This window comes from Hypanus sabinus, chromosome 10, assembly GCF_030144855.1.
Source record: "Hypanus sabinus isolate sHypSab1 chromosome 10, sHypSab1.hap1, whole genome shotgun sequence".
NCBI classification, from domain to species: Eukaryota; Metazoa; Chordata; class Chondrichthyes; order Myliobatiformes; family Dasyatidae; genus Hypanus; species Hypanus sabinus.
In genome coordinates, this window is record NC_082715.1 from 136,015,590 (window position 1) to 136,039,333 (window position 23,744).

A 23,744-nucleotide genomic window follows, 5' to 3' on the forward strand; every position below is an offset into this window, starting at 1 on the left:
ACAGTTCTAATGAAGAGTCTCAGTCCAAAACATTGAATGTTTACTCTTTTCCAAAGATGCTGCCTGGCCTGCTGAGTTCCTCAAGCATTTTATATGTATACTTCGGGGTCTTGTGTGTTTTAATCAAGCATACTGTCTCTCATCTGAAGTGCAGCTGATACAAACCTAGGTACTCCGTCCTTCATAAGACAACCTGCCATTCTAGGCATCAGTTTGGTAAATCTTAGTCATGGAGCTGTACAATGTAGAAACCGGTCCTTCGACTCATCTAGTCCGTGCTGACCTGGTTTTTTACCTGCACCTGGACAGTAGTGTTCTATTCCCTTCTCATCCATGTACTTAACTAAACTTCTCTTAAAAGTTACAAATGAACCCATATACCACTTCTGCTGGCAGCTCATTCTGCACTCACACCACTCGCAAATCACCATTGTAATACAAATATGGCCTCATTAATGTCCCATTTACGTGGTACAGAGTGCTCCAGATGTGGTTTGACCAAAACCCCATATGCACAATACATGACTTCCAGCTCTGTTTACAGGCCTCCCAGTATAGACCCACTGAGGATCCCAGGTACCTGCATTCGATCAACTATTTTTCCTGCCACTTTTTGCACATTCTAGATGCCACTGCAGCCCTGGGCCTGTCTCTCCTCTGCCAGCCATTGACCTCTCCAACATTTCATCCTCCATCAGATCAACACCTTCAACCACCTGTTCTTCACCTTTCTCATGTCCAGGAAGGATCCTGCCATCTCTGTCCCCGGTTCCAATGACCTCAGATGCCTTCAGACTACGAGTTATGTGATCTCTTGTTCTGACTCAAGTCCGGATCTCAGCCACCACCACCACCTTGAGGTTGATACCTTTATTGCTGCCACTGAGCCCCCAGGCTCCCATTTCCCCACAACCACTCCAACCCTGAATTTTCGAGGCTCCCCCTTCACCTCTTGGGTCCTCAGAAACTCCACCTTCCTCCCACCCTACTTTCCCTGGACACCTCAATCTTCCCCATCCCTCTGACACCACCAACTGTGCTTCCCCCCCCACCCCCAACTGATCCCAGTTTTAACCCCTGCCATGTCTTCACCAGCCTTCAACCTTCCCATCTCTGAGACAGAACATTGTCCTCAGCAAGGGCCTTACCTTTGACCCCCTTTGTCCTCGTTGATGTTTTCTTCCGTTACCTCCATCTCTGACCCCACTAAAAAACATCATAAAATTGTCTCTGACACCATCACGAACCTCATCCATCTCCCATTTGCTGCCACCAAACTCAGTTCCTTTACCCTGCACTACTCATTTCTACCTCCTACCCAAGATCCAAAAACCTGATTGTCTGGGTAGGCTCATTGTTTCTGCCTGCTCCTGCCCCACTGAACTCATGTCCTCATACCTGGACTCCATTCTATCACCCTTGGTTCATTCCCTTCTCGCCAACATCTGTGACACTTCAAATGCTCTCAATCTCCTCAACAACTTTCAATTCCCTCGCCCTGACCACCTCATTTTCAGCAAGAATGTCCCTATACACATCTGTCCCCCATCAAGAAAGCCTCAAACCATTCCACTTCTTTCTCAACATAAGATTCATACAGTTCCCCTCCAGTATCAACCTTCTCTGTCTGGCAGAACTGGTCCTCACCTTCACCAGTTTCTCTTTTGGCTCTTCCCACTTTCTCCAAACTCAAGGGGCAGCCATTGCCACCCGCATAGGCCCAGATATGCCTGTCTTCTCATTGGCTACATAGAAAAATTCATGTTCCAAGCCTCCGCTGGTAGCTCCCCAACTCTTCCTGAACTACATTGATGACTGCATTGGTGCTGCTTCATGCAGCCATGCTGAGCTCGTCAATGTCATTAACTTTACCTCCAACTTCTACCCTGCGTTAAATCCATTTGGTCCTTTTCTAACATCTCTCTCCTCTTTCTCTATGTCTCTGTCCCCATCTCTGTCTTTAAGCCATTTACTGACATCTTTTATAAACCTACCGATTCCCATGGTTATCTTCTCACCCTGTCTCCTGTAAAAGTACTATTCCATTTTCTCAGTTTCTTTATCTCTGCCGCATCTGTTCCCGGAATGTGGCTTTCATTTCCTGGACACCAGAGATGTCCTCCTCCTTCAAAAACAGTTTTCCTTACTTCACCATTGATTCTGCCCTCACCTGCATCTCCTCCATTTTCCGGACATCTGTGCTCACCCCGTTTTCAAACCACCTTAACCAGGATAAAGTTCCTCTTGCCCTCACCTGCCACCCCATGAGCCTCTGCACCCAACACATCATTCTCCACAATTTCTGCCATCTCCAAAGGGATCCCTCCGCCAAACCCATCTTTCTGCAGAGATTGCACCTCTGTGATTCCCTTGTCCATTTGTCCCTCCCCACTAATCTCCCATTTGGCACATATCCCTGCAAGTGACAGAAATGCTACATCTGCCCATTTACTTCCTCCCTCACCTCCATTCAGAGTCCCAAACAGTCCTTCAAGGTGAGGCAACACTTCACCTATGAATCTGCTGGGTTTATCTATATCCAGTGCTCCCGATGTGGCCTCCTCTACGTTGCTAAGACCTGATGTAAGTTGGGTGACTGCTTTGTCAAGTACCTCCACTCCTTCCTCCAAAAGCAGGACTTCCGCAGTGGCCAACTCATTTAATTCCTATCCCCATTCCTGAAACAACGCATCAGTCCATGTCCTCCTCTTTTGCCACAATGAAGCCACTCTCAGAGTGGAGGAGCAACACCTCAAATTCCATCTGGGTAGCATCTGATCTGATGGCATTGAACATTGATTTCTCCTTCCAGAAATATTTTGTCCCTACCCCCTTACCTTTTCTTCTATTCCTTGCTCTGGCCTCTTACCTCTTCTCTTTATTTGCCTATCACCTTACACTGGTGCCACTCCTTCTTCCCTTTCTCCCATGGTCCACTCTCCTCTCCTATCAGATTCCTTCTTCTCTAGACTTTTACCTTTCCCTACCACCTGGCTTCACCTATCTCCTTCTATCTATCCTCCTTCCCCCTCCCCCTCCCATCTTTTTATTCTGACATCTTCCCCCCTGCCTTTCCATTCCTGAAGAAGGGTCTCAGCCTGAAAGGTCAACTGTTTATTCATTTTCATGGATGCTAACTGACCTGCCGAGTTCCTCCAGCATTTTGTATGTGTTGCTATGCAAAAACATTGTTCATTTTTGAATTACTTTCACTTGAATGTTTGCCTTTTGTAAGTCATGCACGAGACCACCCAGCTCCCTCTCGTCACACAAATCCGCAGCTTTTACATTGTGCGCTTTGCTTTTATTTCTACTGCTAGCGTGAACATTTCAGTGTTTTTCCTATGAATCACTCTGGTTGCTGCCTGAGCTGCTGAGAACTGCAGCGTGCTCTCTTTTCAGTCCGTTTCTCTGGAGATGATCACTCACTGACACCTCGGAACAACAGTGCTATGCCCCCGATCAGCCTTCACTGAACATGCTCTGGGTCCTGTGAGATGTGAGTGTAGACTCCTCACCTATCGGTACGACTTTGATTGGAACTCTCCATCTTCAGTTCATTTCCTTCGGCACTGTACCCGTTCTGTTTAATTTATTCATTGCAGGATGTGCAGGCACTAACTCAGCATTTATAGTTCAACGGAAATTATTCTCACCTCTCTTCTAGTTCTCCCTGGAGCCCAGGCTACTCACTTCAGCCCTGTGGCTGCAGTGTAATAGGTTCTGCTCTTTCTTTAGAATGGTGTACAGAGTCGGAAGGGAAGTCACATCCCCTCCAGTTGTGATATTGTTCTGTCAACCATGCTAACATGTTCTGTTTACAGCATTTGTCTTCACCTCTTGCAGAGTTTTACATGTATGCAGCCCTCTGTCATTTCTCATTCACCCAGGCGTGTGTTTAAAATATTTAACACAATGATGTCTTAGTTCCCACAGAGAACGTGGCAACTGTCAGCGCCAGTGCCACAGTGATAGAAGGAGTGAGTCGTAGTCGGAACGCTCTGTTAAACGGGGATACCAGGAACTATGACTGGGATTCTGGATACACTTGTCATCAGCTGGGAAGCGGAGCCATTGTGATCCAGCTTGCACAGCCCTTCATGATCGATTCCATGAGGTAATGGTGTCTGGTATATAAAGACCATGGAAGATGTGATCTGTGTGTATGTGGTGCACGTGTGTCTGTGTGACATGTATCAAAAGTCACAGTTGAGTTTATTGACAGATACACAAGTACATGTGTAATGAAAAACTTACATGCAGCAGGAACATAACATCAGATAAGCAGCATACCCTCTCCTCCCTGTCACCTACCCCAATCCATCCCCTTCCTCCAATCCCTCCCTTGCTCCCTCTGCTCCTCCCCAGCTATCTACCCATCCCCCTCTTTCTCCCCTCCACTCTCTCCCTGACCCTCTCATGAACATATCCACACTCATTATCCCTGGTTAAGCCGGACCTCCATAAACAAAGCATGTCTTCCCACTGTAGGAATTATCCTCTGTTACCTTTCACATCATGCTTACAAAAATGTCTTCAGTTCCACACACAGCCCTCTCTTCGGTGCCTATGCATGAAGGACTTTGTCAAAGACCTTGCTGAAGTCAATATAGACAATACCCATCACCTTTCCTTCATCAACCTTCTTGATAACCTCCTTGAAAAACTCTTAAAATTAGTTAGGTATGATCTGCCCCACACAAAGCCATGTTGACTATCAGGCCCTGTCTATCCAAATACTTAGGTATACAGTCCCTTAGAAGAATTTACCCTGTACTGATGACAGGTTCACCAGCCTATAATTTCCCAGCTTACTCTTAGAGGCTTTCTTAAATGACGTCAGCTATCCTCCAGTCCTCCGAAACCTCACGTGCCTAAGGGTGCTTTAAATACCTCATCTAGTGAACCTGTTCTGCACTCTGTCCACAGTCTGTACATCCTTTCTGTTACAGCTGACCAGAATTGAACGCTGTATAGCAAGTTTAGCCAAACCTAAATGTTATGATGCTCATGAATAAAGAGCAGCTCATTGTCTGGTCACCACCTGCCATCCTCTCCAGTGCATTCACATCTTTCTAATCACAGAATTCCAGCTCTGGCCTGACCATAAATAAATATTGGATTTGGTAGCTTCAGGTGTGATGGGGAAAGATGTAAGAGAGCAGCTGGCATGCAATATTGATTTTGGATACATTACTACAGTAATGAGGGAGGAGGTTGTAGAAATCTCTTCAAATGAGTCTACAAGGGTAGAGATTAGACACTGAAAAATAGTGATCACTTTCCTCAGTGTGTTCTACCAGCATCCCAAGCCCTTTGACCCACAATGTCTGTGCATTGGAGGGTCCAGGAGGACGGACGTGTACTTAAAGTGAGAGGAGGGAAGTTTAAAGGAGCTGAGGAACATTTTTTTCCCATACAAAGTAGTGGGTGCCTAGAAAGGGCCACCAGACGTAGTGATGGAAGTGGCGGGTGCCTAGAATGGGCTACCAAAGCTAATGATGGAAGTGTTGGCAAATTGCAGAGAGATGTAAGAGTAACAGGATTATAGTGACAGCCGATTTGAACTTCCCCATGTTAACTTGGATCACCTCAAGATTAAAGAGTTAGAGGAGATGGAATGTGTCCAGGAGAGTTTTTGAAGCCAGTCTGACAAGAGAAGAAGTACTGAACCTAATCTTAGAGTCAAGTTCTGGTAAATGGGATAAATATCAACAGGTAATTGAAGATCAGCATGGAGATGCTGGGCCGAAGAGCCTGTTTCTGGGTTGTCTCCATGATTCTAATTGCAATGGCAGATGTAACTTAATTCTTGTATAGTTCTAAAGTAGTACAGCACAGAAACAGGCCTTCAGTTCATGCCAACCAAGATGCTTTCCTAAATTAGTCCCCATTTACCTACATTTAGCCCATAACCTTCTTAAACATGTGTCTGTGTACCTGACCAAATGTCTTTTAAACATTGTAATTGTGCCTATCTTCTTCTGGCAGCTCATTCCATATACCCATCATCCTTTTATGCATAAGGTTTTTTTAAATCTTTAGCCTGACGACTTAAACCTGTGCCCTCTATTTTAAAATCTGCTATCATGAGGTAAAAAGCTGTGATCACCTGCTTTATCTGTGCCCCTCATAAGCTTATAAAACTCGATAGTAGAGGCCCTTCAACTCAACTGGTCCATATCAGCCAAGATGTTGCATCCAAGCTAGATCTACTTGCCAGTGTTTGTTTCATAAACTTGCAAACGTTTCCAACCCATATAGCTGTCCAACAATCTTTTAAAAGTTGTTAATGTACCTACCTCAACCACTTCCTCTGGAAGCTCATTCCACACAAATATCAATTTTTATGTAAAAAATGTTGCCGTTCAAAATCCTACTAAATCTCTCCCTTCTAACCTTGAACCTATGCCTTCTTGTTCTTGATTCCTATTCCCAAGGCCTGAAAAAAAAAATTGAATGTACATCCATCATAATTTTATACACCTCTAGAAGGTCACCCCGCAGTCTTCTGTGCTCCAAGGAATAAAGCCCTAGCCTCTCCAAGCTCTCCCTATAACTCAAGTGCTGGCAACATCTTTTGGACACTGGATAGTTACATGGATTGGAAAGATTTTGAAGATTTAGGCCAAATGCTGATAAATGGATGGGGTATCTTGGTCAGCATGGATCAATTAAATATATAACTCTATGACTGTAAACCTTTAATGCATCTCTTCCTGTGGTAGGATGACCAAAACTAAACACATTTCTCCATGCAGTTCCCACACAACAGCACCATGAACTGCGAACTTCTGTATCTAATGTCCTGACGGATGAAAAGGAGCATGCTATCGAACTATGAATCCACCTTCAGGGAACTTGTACTCCAAAGTCCCTCTATTCTATAACACTCCCTGAGACTGTGCCATTAACTGTGAAAGTCCTACTTTGACTTGATTTTCAAAAATGCAAACTATGTATTTGTGTAAAACTCCATTTGCCATTTCTCTACTGGTCAAGATCCCCCTGTAATTTTTGGATAGCCCCCTTCATTGTCTACTGTACTACCTATTTTAATGTAATCCACATGTTTACCTGTGTATGTTCTTATCCAGAGATGAGAAACAACAGTGGGCCCAGCATGGGCTTTTGAAGCACACAACTAGCCTCCATCACACCCCTCCAATCTAAAAAAAACAACCCACGACCACCTTCTGACTCCTCTCATCAAACCAATTCTGTATCTAATTGGCTAGCTCACTCCAGATCCCATCTGATTGAACCTTCTTGACCAGCCTATCATGTGGGACCTTGTCTCCTCAACCACTTGTTCTGCACAACTTTCCATCTGACCATATCTTGCTGTAGCCTTGGGCGACCTAATGCAACCGATGTTCATGTCATCTGCAAATGTATTGATCATACCTCCATCCTTGATCCAGGATGTGACGTCTGTCTCTCCCCTTCAGGTTGCTCCTGTGGGACTGTGATGACCGCAGCTACAGCTTCTACATCGAGGTTTCTAACAATCAGCAGCATTGGGACAGGGTTGCCGATCACACACAAGTCACTTGCAAGTACGCACCTCTTGCCAGTTTTCCAGCAGCTAATGTTTTCTGATGAATTTCTGTCCTTTGGTGTTATGGCATTCAGTTTAGCAATGGTAATGGTTATAGTCACAGATTCTGAAGCACAGAGAAATCTGCGATTTCAGTTCACCATTAGAAGTGTGTTCACGATTAGCTCTTGCAGATACTGCAAATCTGAAACATAACAGTGGAACTGCTTGTTGGGGTAGGCAGCATCTGAGAATGATCTATACACGTATGAGGGAATACATGTACAGTGCACTAATATTGGCCAGGTGTATTCAGTGAACAGCAGTGACCTCAGGCATGTTGATGTACGAGGAATGTAGAGGAATGAGTTCAACGTTCCCGGGAAATGTTGACACAGGGTAGTGAAGAAGAGGTAATGCAGATTCACTCACCTTCGTAGGGGGCAAGGGTTATTGGGAGATCACATTACAATTGTACAACACTTTGGTGAGACCACACTTGCAACATGCATTTCTGGTCATCACAGTGTAGATAAGGAGGTGGTAGCACTAGAGAGAGTGTAGAGGAGATTGATCAGGATGTTGTCTCAACTGGAGGTCTGTAGTTATATGGAGAGATTGGATAGGCTGGCTTTATTCTCACTGGAATATAGAGGCTAAAGGTGGCCCTGTAGAGATTTATATAAGTATGATAGGCTTAGACACATAGGTAGTAGTAGTCTTTTTCCTAAGTTAGAGGAGGCTAAACCTACGGATCATAGATTTACAGTGAGATGGGAAAGATTTAACAGGAATCTGAGTTTTCCACACAGAGAGTGTTTGGTGTACGGAACAAGCTGCCAGGAGTGTGGTAAATACAGGTACAATCATGATGTTTAAGAAACATTTGGACAGGTATGTGGATCAGAGGGATATTGGGCAAATGAAGGAAAATGTGATTAGCAGGAATTGGCTCTCAGTTGGCATGGACAACTTGGACCGAATTACTATGACATTTCAGAGTGATATAACCTCCCTGCTATTTACTGTATACATCTTGCCAGTATACATGGACGAGTTGGGCTGAGCGACTATAACATTTCAGATTGATATCCTCCCTGCTGTTTACTGTATACATATGCCAGTATTAGAAAGCCCAAACTGCACTGCCAACCTATCTGCTGCAACTCAGCGTATCATGCAGCATCTGTGCAGTGGGAGTGGCAGGATTTGTCAGTGCTTCAGGACCTGATTTGGGTTGTGATTTTACTTGAAACATCAACAATTCTTTCCCCACCCCACCCCCACCACCACCACAAATGCTGCTCGACCTGCTGAGTTCCTTAGCAGACTCTTTGTTGCTCCAATTCTCTTGTGTCTGCATTACCTCAGAAGTGTTTGGATTAACTCCCATCTTAGTTATTCTCAGATGCTACCTAACTCGGAGCACATTTCTACATGTTCAATTTCCGATTTGCAATCTCTGTGGAATTCTGTTTGTTGCTCCACTCTGTGTGAGGTCACGGACCAACAGTGTGGGGCTGAGATGGTGACTAAAGGATTGAAGGAGCAAGAATCTCAAAGCCAGCTCTGTGGATTGAATGCTGACGCTCCGCCCCTGTGGATTGAGTGCCAGTGCTGCCCTCCAGCACACACCCAGTCTGCTTTCCATTTCTGGAGAGCAGCCTGTGCTGTGACCAATCAATACAGGAGCTCGCTGGCACAGTTTGTAGGGACACACTCTGACTGTCCCTGTTGCTTTAGTTCAATCCCAGTCTCAACTGTATGTGTGGAGTTTGCACGTTCTCCCAGTGACCGTGTGGGTTTCCTCCAGGAACTCCGGATTCCTCCCATGTCCGAAACACGTGGGTTGGAAGTTTACTTAGCTGCTGCACATGTCACATTGTATATGATACTGGAAGCTGGGATGAATGGATGAGAGTGTGCAAAGCGTGAAGTGCAAGTGTTTGTAAGCTTACTGTAAGAATGTGGGTGTTTGTGATAGGTAGGGAGATAGTGGGCAAATGTCCTGTGTATGACTACTTCAATGGAAAGGCTTAGTCTGAAGTTCCCCTGCGAGATAATGAACAAAATGTTCAGCTCAGTCACCTTCAAAGGGGGCAGGAGATAGAAAATGTATGTAAAAGGAGCAATGTTGTGATATTCTTGGGGGATATCAATATGCAGGTACATAGGTAAAATCAGGTTGGTGCTGGATCTCGAGAAATAAAGTTTGTAGAGTGCCTACAAGATGGCTTTTTCGAGCAGCTTTTGGTTGAACACAATAGGAGAAAGGCAATCTGGATCAGGTGTTGTGTTATGAACCAGATTTGACTTGGGAGCTCAAGGTAAAGGAAGCCTGAAGAGTCAGTGATCATAATACGATAAAATTTACCTTGCAATTTGAGAGGGAGAAGATACAATCAGATGTATCAGTATTACAGTGGAGTAAAGGGAATTACAGAGGCAGGAGAGAGGAGCTGGCTAAAGTTGATTGGAAGGGGACATGAGCAAGGACAATGGCAGAGCAGCAATGGGAATTACTGGGAGAAATTTGGAAAGCTCAGGATGGACCTATCCTAAAGAAGAAGTAGAATTCTAAAGGGAGGATGAGGCAATCGTGGCTTACGAGAGATGTCAATGACAAAAAATGTCAAAAGCAAAAGAGAGGGCATATAATATAGCCAAAATTAATGGGAAGTTAGAGGATTGGGCAGCTTTTAAAATCCAATAGAAAGCAACTAAAAAGTCAGTAATATAAAAGAGGATATCAGAAGTTTTTTCAGATGCTGTATATAAAGATTAAAGGAGAGGTGTGAGTGAATATCGGTCTACTGGAAAATGATACTGCAAAGGTAAATAGCAGATAACCTTATCAAGTATTTTGTATCAGTCTTCACTGTGAAAGACACAAGCACTATAGCAGAAATTTGAGAGTGTCAAGGGACAGAAGTGAGCGTATTTGCTATTAATAAGGAGGAGATGCATGAAAAGCTGAAAGGTAGGGAGATGGGTAAGTCACTTGGACCAGATGGACTACATCCCAGTGTTATGAAAGCTAGCTGAAGAGATTCTGGAGGCATTAGTCATAACTTTGTCAAGAATCACTTGATTCTGAGGGACTGGAAAATGGCAAATATCACTCCACTCTTTAAGAAAGGAAAGGAAATTATGGGCCAGGTAGCTTGACTTCAGTGGTTGGGAAAACATTGTAGTCCATTATTAAGGATGTGGTTTCTTTAAGGGAAAATCTTGCCTGACAAATCTGTTGACATTATTTGAGGAAATAGGCTGCCAGGAGCAAATGAGGTACTTGAGTATAAGAAATGCAAAAGGACACTTAGGAGGGAAATCAAGGGGACTAAATGAAGGCATGGGGTTGTTCTAGCAGACAAGGTGAAGGAGAATCTTAAGGGCTTCTACATATATTAAAAGCAAAAGATCCTCTGGAAGATCAGACTGGTAATCTATGCATGGTGCTAAAAGAGATGGGGATGTTCCTAAATGGAGTTACTGCATGCATATTTACTCGGGAGACAGACACACAGTCTATCGATGTGAGGCAATGCAGCAGCGAGGTCACGGACCCTATACAAGTTACAGAAGAGGAGTTGTTTGCTGTATTGAGGCAAATTAGGGTGGATAAATATCCAGAGCTTGACAAGGTATTCCCTCGGACCTTGTAGGAGGCTAGTGCAGAAATTGCAGGAGCCCTAGCAGAGATATTTAAAACATCCTTAGCCATGGTTGAGGTGCTGGAGGATTGGAGAGTAACTAATGTGGTTCTGTTGTTTAAGAATGGCTCCAAGAATAAGGCAGGAAATTATAGGCCAGTAAACCTGACATCAGTAGTGGGAAAGTTACTGGGAGGTATTCTAAGAGACTGGATATGTAAGTATTTAGACAGACAGGGACTGATTAGTCAAATTGGCTTTGTGCATGGTAAGCTGTGTCTAACCAATCTTATAGAATTTTGTGAGGAAGTTAACCAGGAAGTTTATGAAGGCAAAGCAGTGAATGTTGTCTACATGGACTTCAGCAAGGCAGTTGACAAGGTCCCACATGGGAGGTTGGTCAAGAATGTTCAGTTGCTCGGCATTCAAGATGAGGTAGTAAATTGGATTTGACATTGGCTTTGTGGGAGAAACCAGAGAGTGGTAGCAGATGGTTGCTTCTGACTGGAGACCTGTGACTAGCGGAGTGCCACAGGGATCAGTGCTGTGTCCATTGTTCTTTGTCATCTATATCAATGACCTGGATGATAATGTTGCTAACAGGATCAGCAAATCTGTGGAGGACACCAAGATGGGCGTTTGTGGATAGCGAGGAAAATTATCAAAGCTGGAAAAATGGGCTGAAAAGTGGAAGATGGAATTTATTGCAGACAAGTGTGAGGTGTTGAATTTCGGTAGGACCATAAGGATAGATCTTACACCATGAGTAGTAGGACACTGAGAAGTGTGGTAGAACAGAGGAATCTGGAAATACAGATCCCTAATTCCTTGAAAGTTATGTCACAGGTAGATAGCGGCATAAAAAAATTTTTGGCTCATTGGCTTCATAAATCAATGTATTGAGTACAGGAGCTGGGATACTATGATGAAATGATATAAGATGGTGGTGAAGCCTAATATGGAGTATTATGTGAAGTTTTGGTCACCTACCTACAGGAAACATGTAAATAAGGTTGAAAGAGTGCAGAGAAAATTTACAAGGATTTTGCTGGGATTTGAGGAGCTGAGTTACAAGGAAAGGTTGGGTAGTTAGGATTTTATTTCCTAGAATGTAGAAAATTGCAACAAGATTTGATAGAGGGAACCAAAATGATGAGGAGTATAAATAGAGTAAATGCAGGCAAGGTTTTTCCACTGAGGTTGAGTGAGACTACAACTAGAAGTCATCGGTTAATGAAGGAGAATTGTTTAGTGGAAACATGAAGGAAAACTTCTTAATTCAGGGTGGTAAAAGTGGAAAGAGCTTCCAGTGGATGTGGGGTCGATTTCGACATTTAAGAGAAATTTAAATAGGTACATGGATGTGAGGGGTTTGGAGGGCTGTCGTGCAGGTGAAAGGGACTAACAGATTGGTAGTTTAGCACAGACTAGATGAGCTGAAGGATCTGTTTCTGTGCTGGACTGTTTTCTTACTCTATGACTGTAAATAATAAGCAAGATAGACAAAGGAGAGTCAGTGGATGTTGTCAGAAGGTCTTTGACAAGGTGCCACATGTGAGGCTGCTTAACAAGATAAGAGCCCAGGGTATTACAGAAAAGTTACTAGCATGGATAGAAAATTGGTTGACTGACAGGAGGCAAAGAGTTGGAATAAAGGGAGCCTGCCAATGAGTAGTGGTGTTTCACAGGGTTCAGTTTTGGGACTGCTTCTTTTCACATTGTATATCAGTGAGCTGGATGATAGAATTGATGGCTTTGTGGCCAAGTTTGCAGAAAATATGAAGATAGCTGGCGGGGCAGATAGTGCTGAGGAAGCAGTGGGTCTGCAGAGGGACAGACCGATTAGGAGAATGGGCAAACGTGGCAGGTGGAATGCAGCGTTGGGAAGCTGTATGGTCATGCAGTTTGGCAGAAGGAACAAAAGCGTAGACTGTTTTCTAAACAGGCAGGAAATTCAAAAATCAGAGGTGCAGAGAATTCCCTAAAGGTTAATATGCAGGTTGAGTCAGTGATGAAGAAGGCAAAGGCAATGTTAGCATTCATTTTGAGACGATTGGAATATAAGACTAAGGATGTAAAACTGAGCTTTTATATGGTATTTGTCAGACCACTCTTGGGAGTACTGTGATCATTTTTGGTCCTTCATCCGAGAAAAGATGTGCTGGAATTGCTGAGGGTCCAGCAGAGGTTCATGCGAATGATTCCAGGAATTAAAGGGTTGAGGTATGAGGGGAGTTTGATAGCTCTGAGCCTGTACTTAGAAGAATGAAGAGGGATCTCATTAAACAACTCTGACTGTGGATGTGGAAGGGTTTCCTATAGTGGGAAATAGTCTAGGACCAGAAAGCATAGCATTGGAATAGAAGGTGTCCCTTGAGAACAGAATTTTTTTAGCCAGAGGATGGCAAGTCTTTGGAAGCCAAGTAATTGGGTAGATTTAAAGCATTGGTTGATAGGTTCTTGATTAGTAAGAGTGTCAAAGGTTACGTGGTTAAGGCCAGAGAAGGGGGACGTGGTATGTAATGTACCATGGAAAACTTTCTAACTGGTTGCTTCACCTTCTGATGTGAATGGACCACTGCACAGGTTTGGAAAAAGCTGAAGGAGGTTGTACACTCAGCCAGCTCCAGCATGGGCATCAGCCTCCCCAGCATCGAGGACATCTTCAAAAGGTGATGTCTCAAAAAGGCAGCATCCATCATTACCCAGGACATGCCTCTTCTTGGTGCTACTATTAAGGTGGAGGTACAGGAGCCTGGAGGCACACACTCAACATTTTAGGAACAGCTTTTCCCCCTCCATCAGCTGATTTCAGAATGGACTATGAACCCAAGTACACCTCCATATTGTTTTTCTTTTTTGGTCTCTTTTTGCACTACTAATTTAATTTAGCTTTTTGATATATATTTTCTTATTCTAGTGTATAGATTTTGTTATTATTATGTATGTATTGCAATGTACTGCTGCCGCAAAACAACAAATTTCACAACGTATGCTCGTGATATTAAACCTGATTCTTATTCTGAGTTTGAAACGAGTAATAAATCAACCATGATGGTATGGCATAGCCAGCTGGATGTGTCAAATGGTGAAATTCTGCTTCTGTGTCTTATAGTCTTATGGTTGTATCATGTTTCAACTGTATAACACTTTGATTAAGCCACACTTGAAACATACAGTTCTGGTCACCACAGTATATGGGACCAGACTGTAATGCTTGATCACCACTCGAACCACAAAACCAAGCTCCTCGTGGTCTTGGTGACCACCTGCAAGATGAGGCTCCTCTCACAGAGGTGGTCACCCAGACCATAAGGAGCCCCACAGAAATCCCAAATGCTGCAACACATAGGACATAGATTACTGCCACAGAACCCTTACCCTTACACAGTACCCTTACACGTTCTCAGCATGTCACTCCACCCTCCCCCCCCCCCAACCCTATGTGGAATCTGCTGAGCTTTCCTGCATCACATCCACCAGCTGACACTGAAATCCACTAACATCAGCTGAAAAGGTCACAGTCACCACTCATTGTGGCTATCACTGTAAAATTCACGAACTTCATCTTTCTACAGGTCCTGGCAGACAATTACCATCAAGCGACAGCCAGTGGTTTTCATCAGGATCGTGGGCACAAACAACACAGCCAATGAGGTGCGGGCTTTAATGTAGGATGTGGTTGTACTAAGTATGAACTGTTTATGTGCTAACAGCCCACAGCCTCGGCTCAGTTAGCACCCATCCTCCTATCAGTAATACTCAGTTTGCTTTCTGATGCCTTTGCCTTACCCTTCTCGCCCTCCCTGAGCATTACGTGTCCATGTCCGTGGGATGCTTATCCTTGCATTTAGTTTCTGTTAAGCTGATGTGAGGACATTAACATCTTCAAACAGCATGTGTGTGCTGTCCGTGTGGGTTATGTGCAGCGCCCACATTGTCCAGCAGCTGGGTGGTGGGTAGGAGACTTCCTCTGCCCTCGGTTGGCCTGGGTAAGGAGGTCAGAGCTATTTGTGGTTCGAGAGAAACTTTCCCCAAACTTAGCTGGCCCTGGATAAGAGTTCAGAGCTTTGGTGAAAAGGAGAATTTCTCCACCCTCGCTCTGCCTGGGCTAGATGTCAGACAGAACAGTGGTGCGAGGGAAGCATTCCCTGCCATTGTCCAGTCCAGGGTAGGAAGTGGTGGGACAGAGACTTTCCCCACCTTTGGCTGTCCTGGGGTAAAACAGCACTAAATGTGGTGGGAGAGAAAGTTTTGCCGTTTTTGGCCAGTCCAGGATGGGAAGCCTGGTCTCGCTGTTGTAGGTGGGGGAGGGGTGGAATTTCCCCACCCTGGGCTGGGCCAGGATGGAAATTTTGGTCTTGATGTGATGGGATAGAGACTTCTCCCACCTTCACACAGTCTGGGGTGGTAAGTCCAGTCTCACTCTGATGGGATAGAGACTTTTCCCACCCTCATTGGCCTAGGCTGGGAAGTCTGGTCTTGCTGTGGTGGGAGGAAGACTCCAGCTCGGTGTAGGAAGTCAGGACTAACTGTGCACTCCTGTTGCAGGTGTTCCACTGCGTACACTTCGAGTGCCCAGCACAGAACCATCAGCAGATTGAGGATTCGGTGGGAGGCAGGACATCGGCGGGCAAGTGAGCTCCATGCATTAAACCAGAGTCCAGAGGACAGCAGCTGCTGAGCTCAGCAGTGCTTGCTGACTCCTCCCTGTTGCTGCTGATCATCATCATACACAGCCCCCTCCAGAGGAAGACCGTCACTCCCACCATCAACCAAGCTGGGTATCGAGGGACTGAAGGCCTTGCCTCTCACACACTCACCATGTGGCCAGTGTCAGCCCTTGTGTCATCTGTCACCACAGAATCCCATCTAAAACCTGCACTGCTAGATCCTCTGGCTGGGGCAGCTGGGGGCAGAGAGCCTCTTCACGGGAATAATCCTACACGGCACAGAGATGCCAGCACAGCTCTGGGCAGTGGCCATGTGAGGAAAAGGTTCTCGGGTGTTTAGCTGGACAAGGAGACGGTCTGTGTTATGGAAGGGTTGTAGACTGATTACACCAGACCTCCAGCCATTTATAACTTGTTCCATCACTGTTCCCCTAGTCTTCCAGAGGCTGGCATCATCTTGTTTCACCACTTTTGATCACTCATTGCCACATTTCAGTTGGTCGAGATAAGAAAAGTTATTTGGCTTTCTGATCGATGCTGGAGTGAGGAGTTGGATTCAGTGAAAATTCCTTTTCCATTAGCTCCTCTAACCTAAAATGAATGTGTCATCTTCATATTGTAAGGCATGGAATTGTTTTGTTGTGGGCTCCTTGCATGAGAGGCTGTAACTTAGCATGTAAACTATTTATCTTCTGTAACAAATCATGAAAATCTTTCCATTCAACTTGTCTTTGTTGTGTCTTTCTGAAATTGGAGTCGAGAACTGCCTTTGTTTTCTACAGTCAGGGCCAAGGGAGTTAATTGCACAATGTGCCATACTGTCTCTGTCTGCTGGTTTTATCACAAAATTCACCCATTACTTCCCTCAGATCCCAAGGGAAGCATAAGCTGATCTCAGCCTAGACCTCTGACCTGCCTGCTCCCTGTCTATCAGCCAATGGTCAGCTATAGACTATTAGAAATATGTAAGTTGAAGCTGAAGAGATCTTGGAAAGCTCCGATAGGGATCTAGTAGAGAGATGGGGGAGTTGACGGCAATTGGGATCTTGTAGCGAGAGATGGGGGAGTTGAGAACAATGGGAATCTAGTGCATGAAGACAGTCATAGAAAAGTACAGCACAGAAACAGGCCCTTCAAACTACTTAGTCCATGCCAAACCATTTAAACTGCCTATTCCCATTAACCTGCACCAAGAACATACTCCTACCATCCATGTACCAATACAAACTTCTCTTGAGCATTGAAATTGAGTTTGCATGCACCACCTGCACTAGCAGCTCATTCCACACCTCACAACCCTCCGAGTGAAGAAGAATCCCCTCATGTTCCCTTAACTTATTACCTTTTACCCTTAATCCATGACATCTAGTTGTAGTCCCACCCAACCTCAGTAGAAAAAGCTTGCTTGCATTCATCCTATCTATTTCCTTCATAATTTTGTATATTTCTATCAAATCTACCCTCAATCTTATGCATTCCAAGGGATTGTCCTAACCTATTAAATATTTATTTATTAGTCTTTCAACCTTATTTACATCTTTCCTGTAGGTAGGTGACCAAAACTGCACACAATACTCCAACTTAGGCCTCACAAATGTCTTGTACAACTTCAACATATCATCCTACCTCCTGTACTCAGTACTTTGATTTATGAAGGCCAACATGCCAAAAGCTCTTTTTACAAGCTTATCTACCTGTTCCAGAACTTTCATTGAATTATGGACCCGTGTTCCCAGATCCAATTGTTCTACCACACTCAGTGCCCTGCTGTTCACTAAGACCTATCCTTTTGGTCCTACAGAAGTTCAACACCTCACACTTCACTGCATTAAATTCCATCTGCCATTTCTCCAGCTGCTCCAAATCCCGCTGCAAGCTCTGATAGTCTTTCTTGCTGTCCACGACACCTCTAATCTTCCTGTCATTTACAAATTTGCTAACCCAGTTAACCACGTTATCATCCAGATCATTGATATAGATGATAAACAACAACGGACCTAGCACTACTGCCTGTGGCACTCCACTAATTTCAAGCCTCCATTCAAAGAGGCAGTCATCTACTAACACACTCCAGCTTCTCCCACATAATCAATGTCTAATCCAATTTACTACCTCATCTCGAATGCCAAACAACTGAACCTCATTGACCTACCTCCCATGGGGGACTTTATCAAATGTCTTGCCAGAGTCTGTGTTGACCGCATCTTCTGCCTTCAACAACTTCCCTGATAACTTCCTCAAAAAACTATAAGATTAGTTAGACACAACCTATGGCACACAAAGCCATGTTGACAATCCCCAAACAGTCTCTGTCTATCCAAATGCTCGTATATCTGATCCCCGAGAATACCTTCCAATAACTTTCCCGACTACTGACTTCAGGCTAACAGGCCTACTATTTCCTGGTATAATTTTTAGAGCCTTTCTTAAGCAATGGAGTAACATTAGCTATCCTTAATCTTCTGGTGCCTCACCTGTTGCTAAGGATAGTTTAAGTATCTCTGCTAGGGCCCCTGCAAATTCTGCATTTGACTCCCATAGGGTCCAAGGGAACACCTTGTCAGGCCCTGGGTATTTGCCCACCCTAATTTGCCTTAAGACAGCAAACACCTCCTCCTCTGTAATCTGTATAGGATTCATGACCTCATTTCTCTACACTCTTGTGTCCATCTCCCATATAAATACAGATGCAAAGAAAGCATTTAAGATCTCCCCCCCATCTCTTTTGGCTCCACACAGATTACCATTCTGCTCTTCCAGAGGACCAATTTTGTCCCTAGCAATTCTTCTGCCCTTAAAATAGCTGTAGAATCCCTTGGGATTCTCCTTCACCTTGTCTGCTAGAGCAACTTCATGCCTTCTTTTAGCCTTCCTGATTTCCTTCTTAAGTGCTCTCTTGCATTTCTTGTACTCCATAAGCACCTCATTTATTCCTACTTGCCTGTACCTGCTATGCACCTCCTTTTTTCTCTTAACTGGGGCTTCAATATCTCTTGAGAATCAAGGTTCCTTATACTTGTTATCTTTACCTTTCATCCTTATAGGCACATACAAGCCTTGTACTCTCAAAATGTCTTTTTTGAAGGCCACCCACTTTCCAAATACACCTTTGCCAGAAGACAACCTGTGCCAATCCACATCTGCCAGATCATTTCTGACATCATCAAAATTGGCTTTTCTCCAATTTAGAATCTCAAACCATGGACCAAACCAATGTATCTCTTTGCATATTTACTTTGAAACTAATAGCATTGCGGTCACTGAATACAAAGTGTTACCCTACACAAGCTTCTGTTACCTGCCCTGTCTCATTCCCGATTAGCAGATCCAGTATCGCAGGCTCTTTCATTGGGAATTCTACGTATTGATGAAGGAAACTTTCCTGAACACATTTGACAAACTCTCTTCCATCTGGTCCTTTTATATTATGGGAATCCCATTCAATATGTGGAAATTTAGAATCACCTACTATCACAACCTTATTGATCTCTCTCCAGATTTGTTCCTCTACATCCCACGAACTGTTGAGTGGTTTATAATATAGCCCCATTAAAGTTATCATTCTTTTCTTATTCTTCACTTCCACCCATAAAGCCTCATTAGATGAATATTCCAGTCTGTCCTGACTGAGGACTGCCGTGATATTTTCCTTGACTTGTGACATCACCCCTCCCCCTTTAATCCCCCCCACTATATTGTGTCTAAAACAATAGTATTCCAAAATATAGAGCTGACAGTCCTGCTCCTCCTGCAACCAATTCTTACTAATACCATGATTCCATGTGTTGATCCCTGCCCTGAGATCATCTGCCTTTCCTAAAGTACTTTTTGCATTGAAATATACACAGCTCAGAACAATAGTCATACCATGCTCAAATTTTTGATTCCTGACTTTGAGGTCTTAACAACGTATCTCCACAACTCTCCACTATCTCTTCTGGCACTCTGGTTAGGGTGATAGGGATCTAGTACAGAGAGATCAAGTTAAGGGTTGAGGTATCTAGTAGAAAGAAATGGAGGAGTTGAGGGCAATGGAAGTCTGCTATAGAGAGATGGGGAAGTTGAGGGTGATGGGGATCTAGTACAGGAAGATTGGGAAATGAGGGCATTGGGGATCCAGTTAAAGGAGGTGGGGGAGTTGAGGGTGATTGGGATCCCGTATGAGATGGGAGAGTTGAGGACAATTGGGACTCAGTAGAGAGGAATGGAAGCATTAAGGGTGATGGGGATCTGGTACAAAGAGATCAGAGAGTTCCAGTCACCCTATTACAGAAAGGATATGGAGCTTGTGGAAAGATGCAGAAGATGTTCACCAAGATGCTGCCAAGATTAGAAGGTGTGAGCTAGAAAGAGAGATTGGACAAACTTGTGTTGTTTTCTCTGGAGCATGGGGTGCAGAGCGCAGATCTGATTAAACTTTATAGGATATTGAGAGGCAGGCTGTTGCTGATGTTCACTCCAGGAATTTGAAGCTCTCAACTTCAGCACCATTAATGTAGACAGGAGCATACACTCTGCCTACCTTTCTGAAGGCAATGGCCAAGTCTTTTATTGACATTGAGGGAAAGGTTTTTGCCATAACTCCATGTTATCATGTTCTCTATCACCTTCTTGTACTCAGACTCAGCCCACTACAGTGGTGTCATCTGCAAACCTGAGATGGAGTTAGAGCAGGACACGGTCTTCGTGAGTGTACACAGAGTAGAATACAGGGCCAAGGACACAAACCTATGGAGCACCTGTGCTCACAATAAACATGGTGGAAGTGTTGCTTCCTGTCATTACTGATGGTGGTCTGCTGCTCGCACAGCTGAGAATCCAGTTACAGAGGGAAGTGTTGATTGCCATGTTTAAGAGTTTGACGATGCATTCACTTGAAATTATAGTATTGAAGATGGAGCTGTCATTAATAAACTGTAGTCTGCTGTAGGTGCTCCAGAGATGAGAGTACCTTCCATGGAGGTAGTGTCCACCATAGACCAGTTGAGGTGGTAGACGAATTGCAGTGAGTTGAGTTTGTCAGGAAGGCTGGAGGTATGGTATGCCTAACCAGCCTCTCAAATCAATTAATTAACTGAAGTTCAAGGTTAAAAGGAGAAAGATGGGAAAAGAAGTTGAAAAACAACATTGAATGGCAAGTCAGACTCAATAATTCTGCTCCCATACTTACGATCTTACAGAATGTGGAATCAGATACATTCACTATGTTCAAGAGATATTTAGACAGGAAAAGACGGGGTATGGAGGACTACGGTCATAAAGTGGACAAATGGAGTTCGTGCTGAGGGAGAAATGTTGCTGGGCTGAATGGCGTGATAACACATAACAGGTCAATAGAGGTTTCAGTATTTGGGGAATCAGTGAATCTAGGGTTAGTGAGGGATGGTGATATTGAGGTGGACAGGTAGCAACGTGATCCACCATCCCATCTCCCAGTCCCTACTTCCTCATCTCTCAATCTCACCCTCCCATCTCAAAATCTCCCCTCCCATTTCTGTCCCACCATCCAATCCCCCAGTTCCACCATCTCATCTCCCAGTCCCACTGTCCAATTTCCTAGTCCTCATGTACAACCTCCCAGTCCCCCTATCCCATCTCTCAGTCCCACCATTTCATCTCGCATTACCAGGTTCTACAGTCCCATCTCCTAGCCCCACGATTCAACCTTCCAAACACCACGTCTCACCTGCCAGTCCCTAAGACCCCACCTCTCAGTCCCTCCCTCCTATCTCTGTCACACCCTCCAATCCCCCAGTTCCACCAACCCATCTCCCAGCCCCACTGTCCGACCTCCTAGTCTTCACGTCCCATCTCACAGTCCCCAAGTCCTATATCCCAGTCAGATCCTCCCATCTCCAAGTCCCACCAGTCCATTTTCCAGTCCCCACATCCCATTTCTCAGTCCCCTACATCCTATATCCTAGTCCCAGCCTCTCATTCCACAGTCCCCACTTCCCACCTCTCAGTCTCTATGTCCATTTCCCAGTTCACACATCCCATCTTCTGGTACCACCATCCAACTTCCAGTCCTCAAGTCTATTCTTCCAGTCCCCATGTCCAACGTCCCATCTCGCAGTCCCAGCCTCTCATCTCCTAGAATCCATGTCCCATCAACCAGTCCCACATCCTGTCTTCCTATCCCCACACACTCCCAATCCCTATTCCACAAATCCTGACTCCCATCTCCCACCATCCATCTCTCACTACCGCCTTCTCCTCTTCAGTACTTAGGTCCCACATCCAAGTCCCACATCCACGTCTCATCTTCTTGACCCACACTCCCGTTTCCCACTCTCATTGTCTAACCTCCAGTCCTCTCATCCCATCTCCTAGTCCCCACCATCATATCTCCCAACATTTCATCTCCTGTCTCCAGGTCCCACCATCCCATCTCACAGTCCCACCATTCTGTCTCCCAGTACCACCCTCCCATCTCTCAGTCCCACCATCCCATTTCCTAGTCCCCATCCCATTTTTAGTCCACATATCTCATCTCTCAGTCCCCACATCCAATATCCCAGTCACATCCTCCTATCTCCCAATCCCTCCCTCCCATCTGGTCTCTCATCTGACAGTCATCCTCTCTTCCCCAGTCCCAGCCTCTTATCTCCTAGTCCCCAAGTTTCATTTCCCAGTCCACACATCCCATCTCCCAGTCCTACCATCTGACCTCCAGTCCTCAAGTACCATCTCCCAGGCCCAATGTCCTATCTCGCAGTCCCAGCCTCTCATCTCCCAGTACCCATATCCCATCTATCAGTCACAACATCCCATCTCCCAGTCCCCACTTCCTGCCTCCCAATCCCCATGTCATCTCCCAGTCTCACACTCCTGTCTCCCTGTTCCACTGTCCCATCTCCCAATCCCACCCTCTCATCTCTATCCCCAAATCCTATCTCCTCATCCCACTGTCCTAATCTCCCAGACTCACCCTCATATCTCCCAGTCCACACCATCCCATCTCTGTCCCTCCCTCATATCTTCCAGTCCACACGTCCCATCTCCCAGTCCCCATATCCCTCCTCCCATTTCTCACATCCCATCTCTCAGCCCCACTATCCCAGTCACCATCATCCCATCTCTATCATCTTCTCATCTCCCAGTCCCCACGTCTAGTTTCCTTGTCCTCCACTCCCATTTCCCAGTCCTACTGCCCAACATCCACTCCTTTTGCCCATCTCCCAGTCCCACCCTCCCATCTTCTAATCCTACCCTCTCATTTCCCAGACCTCATGTCCAATCTCCCAGTCCCACCCTCATATCTCCCATTCCTACTGTCCCACCTCCCTGTCCCACTCTCCTATCTCCCAATTCCATCCACTGTCCCATCTCCCAATCCCTCCCTCTTATCTCCCACTGCAAATGTCTTATCTCCCAGTCCCACCTTATACAGTGCTGATAAAAGGTATTCACCCTACCCACCCAACCCCCCCTCCCAGAAGTTTTCATGTTTTATTTTTTCACAATATTGAAGCACAGTGGATTTAATTTGGCTTTTTTTTACACTCATCAACAGAAAAAGACTCTTTCGTGTCACAGTGAAAACAGATCTCCACAAAGTGATCTAAATTAATTACAAATATAAAACACAAAATACTGTAATTGGTGGCATAAGTATTCACCCCTACCCCCCTCCAACCTTTTAAATGACACACTAGATCATCACTGGTGCAGCCAATTGGTTTTACAAGTCACATAATTAATTAAATGGAGATCTGTTTTTGGAGACCTGTGTGCTGTTAAGGTGTTTCATAGAAACATAAAAAACAAACAGCACGATACAGACCCTTCGGCCCACAAAGCTGTGCCGAACAAGTCCCTACCTTAGAAATACCTAGGCTTTACCCATAGCCCTCTAAACTTCACCCCTGACATCTC

The 23,744-nt window shown here is 44.8% G+C and overlaps 1 protein-coding gene across 3 annotated transcripts in view; it reads left to right on the plus strand.

Annotated features, from left to right (window-relative positions):
- btbd9 (BTB (POZ) domain containing 9) overlaps nt 1-23,064 on the plus strand; it is a 129,068-nt gene extending 106,004 nt beyond the window's left edge. For all 3 annotated transcript variants that reach the window (XM_059983070.1, XM_059983071.1, XM_059983072.1), the window contains exons 8-11: nt 3,928-4,117; nt 7,452-7,559; nt 14,772-14,850; nt 15,745-23,064. In XM_059983070.1, coding sequence (XP_059839053.1) covers nt 3,928-4,117; nt 7,452-7,559; nt 14,772-14,850; nt 15,745-15,834 — 467 coding nt within the window. In that variant the 3' untranslated portion in view covers nt 15,835-23,064. The remainder of the gene's footprint in view (nt 1-3,927; nt 4,118-7,451; nt 7,560-14,771; nt 14,851-15,744) is intronic.
- Nucleotides 23,065-23,744: the final 680 nt, after the last annotated feature.